Source organism: Vidua chalybeata, chromosome 21, assembly GCF_026979565.1.
Source record: "Vidua chalybeata isolate OUT-0048 chromosome 21, bVidCha1 merged haplotype, whole genome shotgun sequence".
In the NCBI taxonomy this organism is placed as follows: domain Eukaryota; kingdom Metazoa; phylum Chordata; class Aves; order Passeriformes; family Viduidae; genus Vidua; species Vidua chalybeata.
This window is the reverse complement of record NC_071550.1, coordinates 9384608-9401845: the sequence shown is the minus strand read 5'-3', so window position 1 is coordinate 9401845 and position 17238 is coordinate 9384608. Positions and strand designations below refer to the sequence as shown.

Here is a 17238-nt window from a genome sequence, read left to right as displayed (position 1 = left end):
CCCAGAGTTACCTTTGGAGACAGGAGGAGCAGATGGATGGAGTCCCAAGTTGTGTTTCCTTTCCTTGGTGACCACAAGGCTGAGTTTGGAGTGTGTGTCTCTGGTGGTATTTTTTTCTGCTGTGCAGAGGACTGGGTCAGGAAATAGTGAAAAAATACCTTAAATGAGTGTTTTAGCCTGATTCACAGTGTGTACCCAAAATGCCAGGTGCCTTTTTAACTGGGCGAGACAATGTGGGCAGGGAGGAAGAACTTGGAGCAGGAGATGCTTTGCTTATGTTGGTCTTTCTATCAATATTCATCAAACTATTCCCTTAAGCAGCATTGCCATTAAATACCTGATTCCAGAGCTTTTAAACTGCCTCCTTTGTGGTGCTGCTGTGCTGGCCTGGGCTGGGGCTGCTCTGCAGGAGCCTCTGGCCTAGAGAACACCCTGTGACCATCTCTTGGGGCCATGCAGGTGGCAGCCAGGGGATTGCAGGGGTCTGGGATTGCTCAGCAAGCTCTGACCCTCCCATGTGCAGGAAACTTAAAGCAAAGGGGCAGGGCCTAATGGGGGTGATTATAATGGGGATATTGTGTCCTTGGGGAGGACTTAGAAGGTCCATCCAGGACCCTCTCCAGAGGTGTGCTCCACTGGACTGAAAGAGTGAAGTCTGTGTGTGTGAACTTGGGCAGAATTAAATATGGAATCACAGAATATCCTGAGCTGGAGGGACCCACCAGGATCACCCAGCCCAGCCCCTGGCCCTGCCCAGACCCCCCAACAACCCCACCCTGGGCATCCCTGGCAGCGCTGGCCAAACGCTCCTGGAGCTCTGGCAGCCTCGGGGCCGTGCCCATTCCCTGGGGAGCCTGGGCAGTGCCAGCACCCTCTGGGGGAAGAACCTTTCCTGCTCTCCAGCCTGAGCTGCCCTGGCCCAGCCCCAGCCGTTCCCTGGCTCCTGTCCCTGTCCCAGAGCAGAGATGGGAGCTGCCCCTCGGGAGGAGCTGCAGCCCCCGGGGAGCTCTGCCCTCAGCCTGCTCCAGCTGAACAATCCCAGTGCCCTCAGCTGCTCCTCACGGGCCCCTCCAGACCCTTCCCCGTCTTCCCTGATGGGAAGTCTCCTTCAGGAGTGACCGTGCTGCCTCTGGGCTCCTTAAACAGAGGGGTTGCTGCAGAGGGAAGTGAGAGTGAAGGCTCTTGTGCAGTACATTGAACCTGATATTTAACAGCTCGTGCTGCTGCTGGAGGCGGCCGTGCTGGCTGGAGGTGCTGCCCCAGCTCTGACCACAGCCCACAGAAATAAGAGCCCTGGCCCCAGCAGAGGGGTTGGTTAACGTCAGGAGCCCTGGTGGCACATCTGCCCTGGGCTCCCCTCTTTCGTTTTGACCGATGTGTGACACTGCCTTGCCTTGGGGCAGTTTGGTGCGGGAGGGGACAGGGGTGAGATCCACACCCCTGAGTGCTCTGCTTCAGAAACACGTTGAGTGCAGGTTTGGGGCCACATCTACACTTCAGCTCAGTCTGCCTGGCTGCCTAAATCATGTTTTTATGTAGATACGTGACTGCATTCAGATCAATGCAATTGTAATCAAGTCACCATGGAATTCCCCCTCTACTGGGCACATATTAATCAGCAGATGAAAGGTGGCTCAGCCATGCAGCTGGTCTGATCTAGACTAAGACCAGAGCCTTGCGGGTTTGTTGCTCCAAGGTGAGGCTTGACCAGGCTCCTGAAGTTCAGCAGTGAAAAACACAATCCTGCAGCAGCAGAGAAAAGGCAGAGCAGCACCACTACAGCTCCTACAGGCACTATCATCTGCTTGTGATCAATTTTTTATAGCAGACTGATATTTCTTGCTTAACCACCACTCACCAGTTGTTAGAGGCAGATCCCCCTGGGAGCTGCTGCTTTGCACTCTTCAAAGGCAGCACCTTGGTACAAATCTCCTGACCCTGTTCCTGATGGATGGAGAGGCAGAGCTGCTCCCTGGCAGCTGCCCTGTGGCAGTGCTGCTCAGCTCACTCCTCCTGCCCAGTTGGCTCTGGTTTGCAGCTCCTTGTGTGCTGGAGATGAAAGTCCTGCGCAGCAGAGAACTGAGGGAGTCTATAATCTAAGCCTGAGGTGGTTTCAGGCATCGAGAGCCCTTCTGCAGAGCTCTTAGAGTCCTGCTGATGGTCCTGCTCAGGTCCTGCTCCCAGGCAGGACCTGTGCCTGTGTCCTTCCACCAACACTCTGGTTTCTCTCCCAGCTTGCTGGTTTTAGTGATGGAAAGACCCTTTAAATGCTGGGCAGTGGGAAAAATGTCATGTGGAGTTTATAGAGCCAACATGAGGGTCCATTACTGAGGTTGGTTTGTTCTGTAGTTTTGCTTTCAGGGAAAAATCCAAAACAACTGAGGATATTTTGTCTTTTGCCATTTTAATAACATCCCCCTGCTGCCGTTGGGGACTTCTGTGCCAATAATAGAAATGTGGTTGATCCCATTAAAATGTAGACAGCACTTGAGTTTTAATTTTTGTGAACACATCAAATATCATGTTCTTACCCCAATCTAAGCGGCTTTCTTGGCTGTATTTCTCACAGTGGCGTTGGACATAGTGGTGGTCCCATTTTTGCTGTTTCCAGGCACAGGCATTGCTAGAAATGTTGGAATATGTGCCCACCTTCTTCACTATTCCCTACATGAAGTTGTGACTTTCCAGTCTTTTGCATAGGATGAGCTGATACCACATGAGAAGCTGCAAGGAGGAAGATGTTGGTGTTGCAGTTTCTTTTGCTCTCTCATTTGCAGTCCTTTCTTGGCCTCCAGTGGCCCACAACATGTGACCACAGGGAGCTCAAACTGCATCCTGGAGTTTCCTTTGCATGGCATTCTGCTCTCAGTACTTCTCTCAAACTGTGGACAAAACCTGTTTAATAAGAATAGCAAAGGTGTGACTGTTTTATGTAGCTGAGAACAAGGAAAGGTGGTGAGAAAACCGACTTAAAAATTTGTGCTGATCCTTTTTATTACAGTCCTTAGATGTAATATTTTTATAAACACGAGAAATCTCTTCACCCCTTTCTGGGAATTCTTGTTTTTTACCATTGCTGCATATGCCTCCAAGTAAATCTTTATTGCACGAGACTTAATTTGATTTAAAAAAAACTTTTAGCAGAATTGCCATGAAAAAGCCACATTTAGCTGTTGTCATGCAGCCTGTTGAAGATTTTGAATTTATTTCTGTGTTGTAATTACAGAGGCAGAGAAAAACCCCAAGCTAATAACATAATACTTTTAGATTTAAAAATTGGATTGTATTCTTCCATGCAGCCTGGCATGACCCGAGTGTGAATTCCTGGTGTTTGGGAGTGACAGCACCTTTTATCAGAGACCAGTTACAAAAAACTGCACTTAAAGGACACAAAATGCGGCTTTTGTTTACACTTGTGTTAGAGCTGCATGTCCCAAGCTCATTTTTCTAACTTTGAGTTAGAATTGGAAAGCATTGGATATATCAGGGGACTTGGGAATTCTCAGAATAATTGTGTAGCCAAGAGTTACTGTTAACCTTTAGATCTATAAACTCAGGACTTTTAAGAGGTATAAATAGTATTGTTGAGACTATTCTTGGCATACTGTGCCCTGCACTCCTGACGTGCATTTTTAAGGGGTAGAACAACTGGGAGCAGACTCAGGAGTGATCCAGAATATGATCCTATGGCCAGTTAATTTGCTCATTCTATTAAAATTATTGAAGAGAAAGTTTAAAAAGAAAAAAAAAAAAGAAGTTGGTCATACTCCATAAGTATCTCCTGGGAGTGAGAGGTTCTGATGAGACAGGGCGTTTTAATTTAGTTGCAAAAACATAATGCATTTAATTATTTGACAGTGAGAGCAATTAAGCATTGGAACAACATATCAAAAGGCTGTGGTGGATTTGTCGTCTTTGAAATCGTTAATCCAAGACTTGCTGCCCTTTTAGAAAAGCTGTGGCAATTGAGCCATAAGTTATGGGCTTGATGCAGGAATCATTGGCACTTTGATGGCCTTTTGCTGTGGGTCATTTCTGATTATCATTAGGGCTTTGCTGGGCCTGGCTCTGCCAGCACCACACACGTGGCACAGCCTAATTAGGGGAATCAGCCTCTTCCCTGTTTGTTCCCAAGGTCACATTGCTGGAGAGCAGTGGCTGGGGCTGCCTGTCTGAACCTGAGTGCTTTTATTGCTTCCTGCTTTTTATTCCAACCTGGCTTCTGCCTGCATTCCTCTTTCTGTTTGGGTTTTTCAGCTGTTGCTTCACGAGTCCTGTAAAGAAGAGTTCTCCTGCAAGTAGAGCAGCACTTAAACCTTAGAATCATGGAATGGCTTGGTCTGGAAAGGACCTTAAAGCTCATCCAGTGCCACCCCTGCCATGGGCAGGGTCACCTCCCACTGTCCCAGGTCACTCCAAGCCCCATCCAGCCTGGCCTTGGGCACTGCCAGGGATCCAGGGGCAGCCACAGCTGCTCTGGGCACCCTGAGCCAGGGCCTGCCCACCCTGCCAGGGAACAATTCCTAATTCCCAATATCCCATCTAACCCCACTCTTTTTCAGTGTGAAGCCATTCCCCCTTGTTCTGGCACTCTGTGCCCTTGTGAAGAGTTTCTCTCTTTCTTGTGGCTCCTTCAGGTACTGGAAGGCCACTATGGGGTCTCCCCAGAGCCTTCTCTTTTCCAGGCTGAGCAATCCAAAATCTCCCAGTCTTTCCTTGTGTTCTGCTGCTTGTTCTCATGTTTTGCTGGAGCAGCTCTGCCAGACCTGCCTGCTGTACAGCTGGATGCAGTGGGATAAATCAGAGGGCAAATCCAGTGTAAAATGGCACAGCAGAGGCAGCTTTCACCCCAGTGTCTGCTGACACTGTGGGAGAGAAGAAGAAGCAGAGACTTTGTTTCATGTTCCTCCATGTGTTTCCTTGTCTCACCAGGTACCTCCTTGCTGGGCTGTGACAGGAAAATGTTTCAGTGAACTGGACTAAGGGCCTTGCCCTGACCTTGGCTTCTTCCCTTTGCCACACTTGACACAAAAGGCACAGGAATAAAAGCACCATCAAACCAAGCCATGGCTGTTTAAAGAATAAACACAGATGGGAAAAGGAAACACAAACACAGTCTGGACCTCTCTGTCTGAGGCTTTTAGGATACATAAAATGGAGTTAGACACACAGGAAGGGGATTGTTTCCTAAATTAGAGGAGGAAAACATTGAAGTAACATCAAAAGCTGAGAAATGGCACTCAGGGACATGGCTGAGTGGTGGACTTGGCACTGCTGGGTTAATGGTTGGACTTGGTGACCTTAAAGGTCTTGTCCAACCTAAATGATTCTCTGTGGAGCTGTAGGAACCCTTCTTTCATAAGCAGAGGTGCAGGATTTGACTTTGTCTCGGGTACAGGCTCAAATCAGAGCAGCTGTGAGTGGCTGTGGTGCCTGGGAGGGGCTGCAGGAGCAACTACAAAATTCCCTTGGTTTGCAGTAGGAGCCTGGAGCCTGCCTGGGGCCTGGAATAGCAGCAGCTGGAGTGGGAATAGGGGGTTAAGGGAAGCTTGGACAGCTCTCTGTAGATGCACCTCAGTGTCAAGGAAGGAGCTGCTTTGGCTGTGGTGGCTGTGTGCTGGGCTAGAGGGGGAGCCTTTGCTGAGGCTCAGCGGTGCCAAATGCTGTCCAAAAGGAAAATCCGTTTCCTTTGCTGCCTGCTCCTCTAGAACAGCTCTGCAGGAGTGTTGCTGAGTGTGCTTGGTGTGACAGGGAATAAGTGCTGTGGTTGAGTTGGATCCTCTTCTCCAGAGGCACCCCGAGGTGTGTAAACAGGGTCTGCTCCTTGTCACTGTCTCTGCGAGGTCACTGTCACCTGCACAGCCTTCAGCCCGGGGGAGTCACTCAGCCAGGCTGGGAGTGTTTGGGCAAAGCCCCCTGACGTGCTGGAGGAGGGGCTGGGTGCTCCTGCTGGGAATGTGGTCCTGCCTTCAGATGAGAGGCATTTTGGTCGAGAGAAAAGAATTGAATTAATTTCCTAATTTTTAAAAATTACTTACTCAGTGCAAAAACTCAATTTAACTGCCTTTTGTTTTCCAGCATGCAAGTAAAGACCCCAAAGATGGGAGAGACAGCAGAGATCAGAAGGAATCCAAGGAGAAGGAGTTTGAGAACATGCTGGACTTTGTGAAGCCGTTGTCATTGCCCTCTCTCCCGGGCCTTCACCAGTCACTACCTCAGAACCAGAGCTATGTGGCCACCACCAAGTCTCAGACAGGTACAGGAAGGGCTGGAATGTTGGAGTCCTGAGCAGCTCCCACCTCCCAAACCTGTGTGGGGCTGAGAGGGAGATGAGGAGGTTAACAAGGATTAGAAGTCTGGTAGTACCTTTCTGCCACTCCTCCAGGACTCCCTTCCCTTTTTTCTACTTAAAGCTTTTCTTAGAGGAGACACATTGATCCCTTTTTCCTCTGGGATGTTCTAAGAGGTTTCTATCAGTTCTGTAGGGCTTTGAATATCTCCACAGCTGCTTACCAAGAATTACAACCTTCTAAATAAAATTAATTGGGTTCACAGAATTTTTTAGCGGTCTCTTCATAAATTCTGGTGAAATTTCATTACCATGGAAGATGAAGAAATGCTTCCAAGGAACAGGCTGTGCAAGTGCAAACAATAACAGTGGTGCTGAAGCTGGCTGTTCCTAAAAGAGCCTGCACCGAGCATCCTTCTGCTGTGCAGTCACCTGAGTCAGCAGCAGGCAGGGAGCTGCAGTGTCTGCTTTGATTAGAAGGCCAAGAGGGAGACTTAACAAATTAAGACCCAATCACAGGAGTGAAAGGCATCAAACAGATTTCCATAGTAGGTGTGAAATGAGGTTAAATGGCAAACAGCTCTTTATGTAAGGTGTCTTCTCCCTGTGTGTTCTTCAGTTATTGTCAGATTGCTTCCATTGTCAGTCAGTATTGTTGGCTTTGCAGTCTCAGTTTGAGCAATTGGATTCCATTCAGCCTCCTACAACATCAGCAGCACTGCCAAATGCAGGATAATTTAAGGATTTGATGCTGTGTGTGCTGATGGAGGGGCAGAAGGTGTGTGCAGAGGGCACTCAGAGTTTGGGCAGCTCTGCAGCCCTGGCAGGAGGCTGTCTGTGTGTCTGCACATCCGTGTGTGTCATCTTCTGCTTGACTTGTAAATAAATCTGTTGGAGTGGGAAGTTTTCCCGGGTCACGCCCTCAGATGTGATTTCATAGAATCACAGAAGGTTTGGATTGGAAGGGACCATAATGCCCACCCAGTGCCACCCCTGCCGTGGCAGGGACACCTCCCACTGTCCCAGGCTGCTCCCAGCCCTGTCCAGCCTGGCCTTGGGCACTGCCAGGGATCCAGGGGCAGCCACAGCTGCTCTGGGCACCCTGTGCCAGGGCCTGCCCACCCTGCCAGGGAACAATTCCTAATTCCCAATATCCCATCCATCACTGCCTTCTGGCAGTGGAAGCCATTCCCTGTGTCCTGTCACTCCAGGCCTTTGTCCAAAGTCTCTCTTCAGTGCAGCCCCTACTCTCTATCCCTTCTTTTCATTCCTGAGCAAACTTTGGGTTCCTTCTGCTTCTCTTTTCCAGCTGCTGCAGTATCTCGGAAGAAAAAACGGAGAATGGGAACCTATAGCCTGGTTCCCAAGAAAAAGACCAAAGTGTTAAAACAGAGAACAATGATAGAGATGTTTAAGAGCATAACTCATTCCTCTGTGGGTGCCAAGGTAAGGGCAGCACTGAGCCCACTGCACGTGTTTGTTGTCACTTACATGTCCCTTTTGTTGGACACCAAACCCATGTGGAGGTGCAGGGATGTGCTGGCTTGTTGGGATCAACATCTTCCCTTCTCAGTCTCCTCTTCCCTCTGGCAGCTGCTTCCTGCCCAGAGCAGCCTTGCTGCTTTGGGAATGACTGTTCCAGAGGGGCTGTTCAGGTACCAGCTCCTAAACAAAGTTTTTCCAATGAATGTTCCCCTTCTGTCCTGTGAATCCTGGGCAACTGGAGAGATTTCATGCATGCCCCTTTTTGTTTTGGTCCTCAAGGTCTCGTGTTGCTGCCTGAGGCTGTACAGAAAAACACTTGGTTACTTATAAAAGTTTAGACATGGACTCACTCCTGATGAAATTCTGCTTTTGCTGCGACCTGTGCCCTGAAGTTTTGGTCTTAGAATTCAAGGAGAACAGTGCTAGGATTTCAAGGAGTGATACGAAAATCCCAATATGATGTAACTTCCCTTTCCATTCCCTAGAAACCTTCCTGCATCCCTGGTGGAGCTGCCCCTCCATGCTGAAACGGGGCTCTCCCCTAACACCCCATGCAACCGTGTGAGTCTGGAATGACTCCTTGTGGTCCCCAGGTCCAGCAGGGTGAGGTGACACATGGCGGGAGCTCTGGAGGGACACAGAACCAGCTTTAGAGCTCCAAGCAGAGAGGAGAATCTGGGATGGATCCAGCTGCTCTGTCCCAGGAATTGATGTTGTCTTTGTGTCTCGTGTGCTTGGGTGACTTCCAGAGTGACAAGGACCTGGGGGATGGCAGCCCCCACGTGAACGGGGAGAGCATAGATGTGGACTCTGAGGAGGAGGACTCGGATGAGTTGGAAGAGGAAGATGATCATGGAGCAGATCAGGCAGCCATGTTCCCTGTGGATGACAACAGGACCTCCAAGGACAGCGCGTCCGACGCAGACAACGCCAGGAAGGTGATTCCTGTGCCCTGAGCAGGGCCTGAGGAGCAGGATGGGGTATCAGGGATAGGAGGGGCATGGATTGAAGCAATTTCTAGGGTTTTTTCACCTGCAAGATGACAGAAGGATCAGCAATGGTAGAGAGGCCCTTTGAGACCATTTCCTGCTTCCCATTGTACCTGTGAGGGTCTCCCCATCTCTCCCCCTGTTCCAGCCTTACACAGTTCTGGGATCCACTCTGCAGAACCCCCACCATGTGTAGTTCTGGGATTCCCTGAACCAATAGGAGACATCTTCCCAATCTTGCTTGGGAAAGCACTAAAATAATCTAATTGCTTTTTTTCCCCCAAATTTTGATACACAGTACAGGCATGAGGCTGGTTTGGGATTGTCAAAGAAGTTGAAATTTAGTTGGAAGACTTTATTCTGGAGTCAATTTTTTTTTTTCTCCCTCTACCATCCCCTTGGGTGTTCCATGATGTGATTGGAACTCCCTGAGCTCAGTGCATGTGCAGGTTGGGGCTGGGGTTGGGGTACTCTGCTGTTTGTGGGGCACAACAGGATGGTGGGGGTGCTCTGCTGGGATCACCAGGGTGGAGGGGGATGCTCTCTTCTGGGAAACCCGACCTGACTGACCCATTCTGTTCTTGGGCAAATGGTGGCTGCAGATCGATGATGGTGAGTCTGAGGAAGAACAAGAGTCTGTGGAATCAGGGGAGGAGGAGGAGGATGGAGACGAGTCTGACTTGGTAAGCTGGGCTGCTAAATGTGTTTTTCAGCCCGTGGCCTGTTGATAATAATTTTTCCCCTTTGCACTGCTGCCAGAAAGAGAGAGAGGGAGCAAAGCCAAAGCGGTGCAGTTTCAAGTCTCCTTGACAAAACTCATTCTCTGAAACCACCCACACACGGAGTATTGTTTTCCACAAGGTGCTTAACCCTGATCCGTGGCACAATTAATTACTTTCTGATGCTAACTAATGGGCTTTTGTTGTTTTCAACAAGGTGTTGACTGCTTTTAATCATTTGAATGTTAACAGAGGTGTTTAAGGGTGCCTGAGTTCCTCAGTTGGCACCTGGTAGGAGGCAGCAAAGCTTTCTCACCAACCCGAAGTTCTGCTGGGGTGGGGTTGTTCCCAGATCCACTGGCCCAGCCCACAGCCTAAATTCGCTGTTCCTGGTGAGCAGCTCTTACCAGAGAGACAAACAGCACTCAGACAGACAGACAGACAGACAGACACTCTCCCTGGAACCTTGGTCATACAGCACCAGGTCAAGACTTTCAGCCGCTGCTGGGGATTTCTACTTTTTATTTTTAGACGGTTGGTGAAGAGAACCTGACAATTTTTTAATTTAAATTGTTTGTTGAATGTCTCTGTCTGCCTCCTTCCCCTTTCCTTAAAAACTGTCCTTCCACAGCCTCTCAAGTTGAGGAGCCAGCATTTCAGGCACCCAACTCTTCAGTCACCTTGAGAAAATTCCCGATGTTTTGAGCTGAAGGTAGAATCATGCTCACAAAACACATCAAGTGAATCCCTGAAGCTCTTTAGGGTCTTGCTCCCCGTGACACTGCAGCAGCCCAGGAGGAGCAGGGGTGTGCAGCCTGGCTATGTTTTGAGTGGCTCAGGCCAGTCTGTTGTGTTAGCCCAGACCAAGGCTCGGGCTGGGACTCACATCCAAACTCCCAGGTGGGATCTGCACATCCTGGACAGAGGTTTGAGCTCTGCTGGGTCACTCAGCTCCCAGACAGGACTGGCTCACACACAAGCCTCTCTCCCACGAGCAGAGTGATGGGTAAAGACACGTGCTGAGCCCACACTCAGGGATTTCGGGGCAGCCCAGACACCCTGGAGAGCCAGGACTCAGCTCCACGTGTTCCCTCACTGGGACAGCAGAGCCTGGCACAGCTGCCTGTGGAGGTGGAGCCTGATCCAGCTGCTGGTAGTGGTACCAGGAGGTTTTTCCAAGGCTTTGCTGACAGCTGGATAAGCATCAGGAGCTGAGAGTTTCAGTCTGAACATGAATTTTTCTGATTGATGCATTAAACCCTGGCAGGGTTGAGGTGCCTGATTCCTGTTCTGATGTTGACTTTGAAACCCCACCCCAGACAACTGAATTTTTTTTAAACCAAAACCCAAAGTCTGTTGAGATTCATACATGTGGCTGAGAATTTGCTGCATGATTGGTCTGTGCTGCCCTGTGCTCAGGGAGGGGGCTGCTCTGCTGCTCTAGAGTTCAGTTCCCCTGGGTCCACTCCAGCCCTGCCAGGTGGCCCTTCAAGTGCAAAGTGGTTTTTTTGTGGAGAAACATGAATATTTTAGTTTGAAAACCCAACTGCCACAGCTCAAGAAGCGTTGGAACAACCCTCTGAGGCACAGGGTGGGGTGTTTGTGCAGGACCAGGAGCTGGACTTGGTGGTCTTTGTGGGTTCCTTACAGCTCAGGATATTCTGTGATTCTGTGATTCTACAATTATTTTTTGGGAGAAGCTGGAAGTGTGCACGTGCCTGCCCACTTGCAGTGCTGCTCATGAGCGTGGTGTGAGGGCCTCCATGGAAGAGAAAGTGCAGCCTGCCCTGCTGAACTGACAGGAAATCCACCCACACGTGTGCCTGAGTTTCCTTTTCAGTGCTATAAAGGCATCTTAGCACCCCTTGGTTTCAAAGCCCTGGTCCTTCTCACACAGCTCGAGCTGGGTGAGGGCTGTTCCACAAAGGGACCCTGGTGCCACCATGCCTGACGTGCACGTGGCCTCTCTGGTTCTTCAGAGCTCCGAGTCCAGTGTCAAGAAGAAGCTGCTGAAGAGGAAAGGGAAGACGGACAGTCCATGGCTGAAACCCACCCGCAAGAGGAGGCGGAGGAATAAAAAGAAACAAGGCGGTGTGCTAGGTAATTAAAGGGGTTTTGTTCCTAAATTCCACCCCAGTCAGCCTCCCAGGTGCAGGGGGAAGGACCTGAGGCCTGTAAGTCTGCAGTCTCACTCTTCCTCCCTGAGGTTGGGCTGTGATAAACCAGGCTGTGAACTTGCCCCTCACTGGCAGGAGCTGCCGGTGTCACTGTCACAGCAGCACTCGTGGCTTTGTCCTTGGAATGCTGGAGGAACTTCATTTTGTTCAGCAATCCATTTATTTTACAGTATTCAAAAAAAGGCCCCATGTAGCTTACAAAAAGGAGGAAGAGGAATTTTATATGGGGAGATAGTGACAGGACAAGGGGGAATGGCTTCAGACTGGAAGACAGGAAATTGATGTTATCTATACAGGAGAAATTGTTCCCTCTGAAGGTGGGCAGGCCCTGGCACAGGGTGCCCAGAGCAGCTGTGGCTGCCCCTGGATCCCTGGCAGTGCCCAAGGCCAGGCTGGATGGGGCTTGGAGCAACCTGGGATAGTGGAAGGTGTCCCTGCCCATGGCAGGGGTTGGAATGGGATGGGCTTGAAGGTCCCATCCCACCCAAAGCAGTCTGGGACTGTGTGAAGTGTCCATGTGGACTCCTGTCCCATGAGCTCAAGGAGCATGTTTAGATGCAGGAGAAGAAAGAACCACCCTGGAATGGTGCTCCATTGCTGTTGTGTGGGTGCTTGTGCAGCTGAACGGAATGTGCAGCTTGGCTTTGCTCCTTGTGGAAGAGCTACAGCGTTTGGAAGGAGCTGCCTCGGGCCCATCTCAAGTGTGGGTGTTGTCCAGGGGGTCCCTCTTGTTTGTCCTGAGTCACTGAGCACCAAAGAAGGTTTCAGTGAGCTCTGGTGTGAGCGAAGAGGTGAGGAGAGGCAGGAGTGCAGGCTGGATGTGATGTTTCTTCCTTGGGAAAGGTAACAATGTGGGAGAGGTGAAGTGGATAGTGCAGCTGTGCCTTCAGCCTCATTGCTGAGGTGTCATACATCCACTGCCACCAAAGGGTTTATTTTTATTCTTCTGGGTTGCTAATTCAGTGCAAAAAGGTCAGCTTTTTGGTACTTCTAAGTGAATTGACCATTTTTCAGCCCCTGCTCTGTGCCTGGGCTCTGTCATTCACCTGGCTCGCTCCTCTTCCTCCCAGGGTGCCATAGGGACCCTTGATCCCTGTCACAGCAAATATCTAATTCTGCATTTCACATGCAGGCTGGTTTTCTGCCCCTTCAGTAAAGGTGGGAGCTGGTCTGGAAGGGTAACCAAACTCTCTTGGCCAAGCTGGACTGGCAGAAGCAAAGCAGGAAAGAAAGTGAAGCCAAGGGAGTGCAGAGACACTGTCAGTTCCTTCTCCCACAACCTCTTCCCAGCAGCAGCTCTGCTCACTTTGAGGCACAACTTTACTTTTTTGTGTTTCCCCTCCCACTTGGCTGGATGTCACCTGTCTCATCTCCTCCTGAGGTGCAGTTGGCTCTGCCTGGCCAGCGTGTACCTGAGCCCTGTGCAGCAGTCTGGGGGCAGGAGGATGCTCAAGCCCTGCTTCACCCCTTCCTCCTGCCCTTGCAGAGGCTGAACTCGTCTCATTTATTCCCTTTCCTTGTTCCCTGCCTGGGTGGAGGTGGAAGCTCAGTGTGAGCAGACCAGTGCCCGGCCATGCCCAGATGAGGTGGTGGCACATTCCATGTGCTCTGCCCTCGTGGTTCCCACAGGGAGCCTGCACAGCCCGGGCTCGAGGCCCGGCCTCGCAGCTGTGGGGTGGCTTTTCCTGTGGGGTCTGTGTGAATCCCCTGTTCCCATGCAGGTGCTGAAGCCTATAAAGCCTCGCTGGGCAGCAGGGAGGGCCCCAGCCAGGAGAACAGCATGGAGTACATGGAGGTGTCCCTGGATTCCCTGGACCTCAGGGTGAAGGGGATCCTCTCCTCGCCAGCGGGAGGTGAGTGCTGAGGCTGGGCTTGGGTTTAGCTTTGGGCTTGGAGCTGGAGTTGGGAATGGGTTTGAGAGGGGATTGGGTTGTGATCGAGGTTGGGTTTGGGGTTGGGATTGGAGCTGGGTTTGGGGTCAGGGCTGGTTTTGTGTCTGGGTTTGGGGTCAGGGCTGGATTTGGGGTCAGGTTTGAATTTGAATGTGGGGCCAGGTTTGGGGTTGGGACTATGTTTAGGGGTCAGGTCGAGGTTGTGTTTGGGGTCGGGTTTGGATTTGGGGTCAGGTTTGTGGTCGGGTTTGGATTTGGGGTCAGGTTTAGGGTCGGGTTTGGATTTGGTGTGGGGTTTGGGGTCCCTTTGTTCGGCGGGTGGCGCCGTGCGGGGCCCCGGCTGCCCCCTGGCGGCCACAGCGCGCGCAGAGCAACGGGAATGGGGCGGGATTGGCATGGGATGGGGGTTAGGGATGGGATGGGGTTTAGGGATCGGGATTAGGGATGGGATGGGGGTTAGGGATGGGATGGGGTTTAGGGATCGGGATTAGGGATGGGATGGGGGTTAGGGATCGGGATTAGGGATGGGATGGGGGTTAGGGATGGGATGGGGTTTAGGGATCGGGATTAGGGATGGGATGGGGGTTAGGGATCAGGATTAGGGATGGGATGGGGGTTAGGGATGGGATGGGGTTTAGGGATCGGGATTAGGGATGGGATGGGGGTTAGGGATCGGGATTAGGGATGGGATGGGGGTTAGGGATCGGGATGGGATGGGGGTTAGGGATCGGGATGAGGGGGAGGAGAGGGCTGGAGTGGGGATGGGTGTTGGGATGGGGCTGGGATAGAAATGGGGATGGATTTGGAATGGGGGTGAGGCTGGGGATGTGGGTGAGGATGGGGAGGGTGCTGGGATGGAATGAGGCTGTAGATGGGATCCCAGTTCCAGTGAGGCAGTTAGCTCAGGAATACACTCACCAAGGGTCCAAGGTACTGCCCCAGCCCTCCTGTCCCAACTCAGCAGCTCCCCTCCATTCCCTGAAATATGCTGATTCAGCATCCCCCCAGAATTGCTGCCACTGCCCCCTCAGGAATGGCTCGTTCAGCCCTGGGAAGAGGAGAGGCTGGTGCTGGGCCCTGGGTGCTGAGCCCCAGCTGCTGCTCCCAGTGCTGAACTCTCCTCAGATCCAGCATCCCTTGGCTGCATCCACCCATCTGCCCCACTGCTCCCTCAAAGCTTGTCTGGCTCCTTTGATAGAGGCACATCAAAGAGAGGGTGGGAGCCTTCCCCACCAAGGGAGGGTCAGGAGGGATGAGGGATGCTTTCACCAGAGCCTCTGGATGTCAAACAGATTAGGGAAGTGACAGCTCGGAAGGCGAGGAATGAGCTTTGTGACTTGTGCTCCCAGAGAAAACTCTTAAACCTTTAAGATCTTGACAGGATTTTACATGAAAACAGTGAGGACTTTCCCTAGCTTTGTATGTCTTGAAATATCCCTTTGCAGCTTGTTGGCTCAAGGAATTCCTGATGGGATGAAAGGGGCTTGTGCTCGGCTGGCAGGGTCAGAGCCACGGGCAGGGTGCCCTGGGGGAAGGCTGCCATTGCCAGGGCAGCTGAAGAGGAGTCTCCCCCAGGGATGAAGTTAAATCTGCAAAACCTCCCAGCAAGAGAACTCTCCATTCCCATTCAAAAGCTTGAAAAATAGCAGCAAGCTTCCTTCTCAGTGTGAGTCAATCCCAGAGCAGTGGGCAGGGAAAGCTTGGGATGAAAGCTTCAGGGTGAAGCAGCCCCAAGGCCAAAGGATTCTGTGCTGCAAACTTTGCAGAGATGGTTTGGTGCAGGCCTGGAAGAGGAGGGTAGGACTGGAATCAATCCTCTTGTCACTAGGCCAGTGTTTGGCAATCTTGGGTAACCCAGTGGTTGATATCAATCCAGAGGAACCACAGGAATATTCCCTCAGTGACCCCCCTCAAAAGCCCTCATTCACCTTTCCATAGGTTTGTAAATGTTCAACATCTGAGAGGAGATGAGGAAAAGGCAAGAACATTGGAGCATCTTGCTGCTTTCTTTTCCCTGGTTTGTTCTCTTTCCAAAATAAATAATTCGTGGTTGGCTGACACCAAACAGTCCCAGGAATTTTGTTTTCCCATCTGTGTAATAAGCCTTTGCAAATAGGAGTTTGTGCTTTCCTGATCATCTCTATTTATCACTCCATTGCCTATTCAAATTTCCAGCTCTAGGTGGTTTCCTGCAAATTTCCTGGTGCCAGAGCCCAGTGTTGTGGGGAGGGAGAGAGGCTGATAAAAACCTGCACTTCATTGCTTTGCCTTTTTGAGGTTTTCTCAGAATAAACTGATCTTAACTTATCACTCTTGATTTCATCACAGTCAGCTGAGTGTGGCTGGACTTGGAAAAGTGCAGGAGGTTTTTGCAAACTCCAGCTGCTGTAAAAGAGTCTCTTTTACAGGGTGGTGCTAAAGCCTGGAGAGCATTTCAGGACATGGAATGGGAAGATGTCACAGGACGTGGCTGGTGTTGATGGACTGAATCCTTTCTCTTGGAAGAGAACTGGAGTTAATTCACTGTTTTTCTGTGCCCCAGGTCTCTCCAATGGCCCTGAAGCAATGGAAGTGGATGGTCTGCAGGAAGTGCCCCTGTGTAGCTGTCGAATGGAAACCCCCAAAAGCAGAGAGATCACCACGTTAGCCAACAACCAGTGCATGGCCACGGAGAGCGTGGATAACGAGGTAGGAGCCTGTCCTTTAGCTCCCCACAGCCTTTCCTGCTGAGGACAAAGCCAGAAAGAGTGAAAAGCTGTGCCAGGAGCACATGTGGGGTCACGCAGAGGCTCTGGGCCTGCTAGACTGGGACCCACTGGTGTGAGGAATGGCAGGGCCCGTGTCCCCCTCGCTCAGCTGAGGGCTCCAGCACTCTGTGCCTGTCCCAGCACTGGGGTGAGGCCCCTGGGAAGGGAGCAGGTGCTGTGTCTGCACTGGGAGAGGCTCTGGGTGGCTCTCTCGGGCTTGTCCTGGCCTCTGTGGCTGGATCTGGTTGATGTAACATTGACACTTCAGGCCCAATGGGCTCAAATACAGGAACCTGCATCAGAGAGAGAAAATCCAGTCAAGGATTGGAGCTGGTTTCCCTTGACTGCGAAGGAACTGCTGCAAACCTTTCTGTGGCCAGGTGTTGAGTTCAGGAGCTTGGCATGGCCTCTGCTGCCCCAGCCTTTCTCTCTCCTCCTCTCTTTCTGTCCCAAAGCTTCCATGTCCTGGCAGCTGTGCAGCCCCAGTCTGACTGCCTGACAGGGATTGCACTCGATGCCTTTGGGTCACAGCTAGGCTGCTTGGGCTCTGCTGGTTCCAGAAGTGTGGAAGGAAGTGGCAGAAGTGACTCCATTCCAAAATCTGGAAAGTGAGAACTGCAGGACAGGAATGCTCTTGATGGATTCTCCTTTTACTGGGAGGCACTTGGGTTTCTTTTCAGCTTCAGCCTCACTACAGCACTCTCACACTCACCAGTGGTAGACCCAGGAGTGAGAATATCCCTAGTTCTCCTCTAGGATCCCAGGAGAAGGGTGGATGGAGGGACAAAGGGATAATCAGGTTTGTAGACCAGCTCTGCTTCTCTTAGTATGTGCTGGTACCTGTAGAGAGAGGGATTTCCAAAGAATGGCAAAATTGATTCATTAAAGAGAAAATGTCCTGGGAGACTCATCATGGGGGGGGGGGGGCAGGGTTTCTAAA

The 17238-nt window shown here is 51.1% G+C and overlaps 1 protein-coding gene across 8 annotated transcripts in view; it reads left to right on the top strand.

Moving 5' to 3' along the window:
* Window positions 1–17238, top strand: part of EHMT1 (euchromatic histone lysine methyltransferase 1) — a 98958-nt gene that overhangs the window by 50156 nt on the left and 31564 nt on the right. For all 8 annotated transcript variants that reach the window (XM_053962354.1, XM_053962355.1, XM_053962359.1 and 5 more), the window contains 7 exons: window positions 6079–6256; window positions 7599–7735; window positions 8524–8712; window positions 9366–9446; window positions 11462–11582; window positions 13381–13512; window positions 16094–16239. In XM_053962354.1, coding sequence (XP_053818329.1) covers window positions 6079–6256; window positions 7599–7735; window positions 8524–8712; window positions 9366–9446; window positions 11462–11582; window positions 13381–13512; window positions 16094–16239 — 984 coding nt within the window. The remainder of the gene's footprint in view (window positions 1–6078; window positions 6257–7598; window positions 7736–8523; window positions 8713–9365; window positions 9447–11461; window positions 11583–13380; window positions 13513–16093; window positions 16240–17238) is intronic.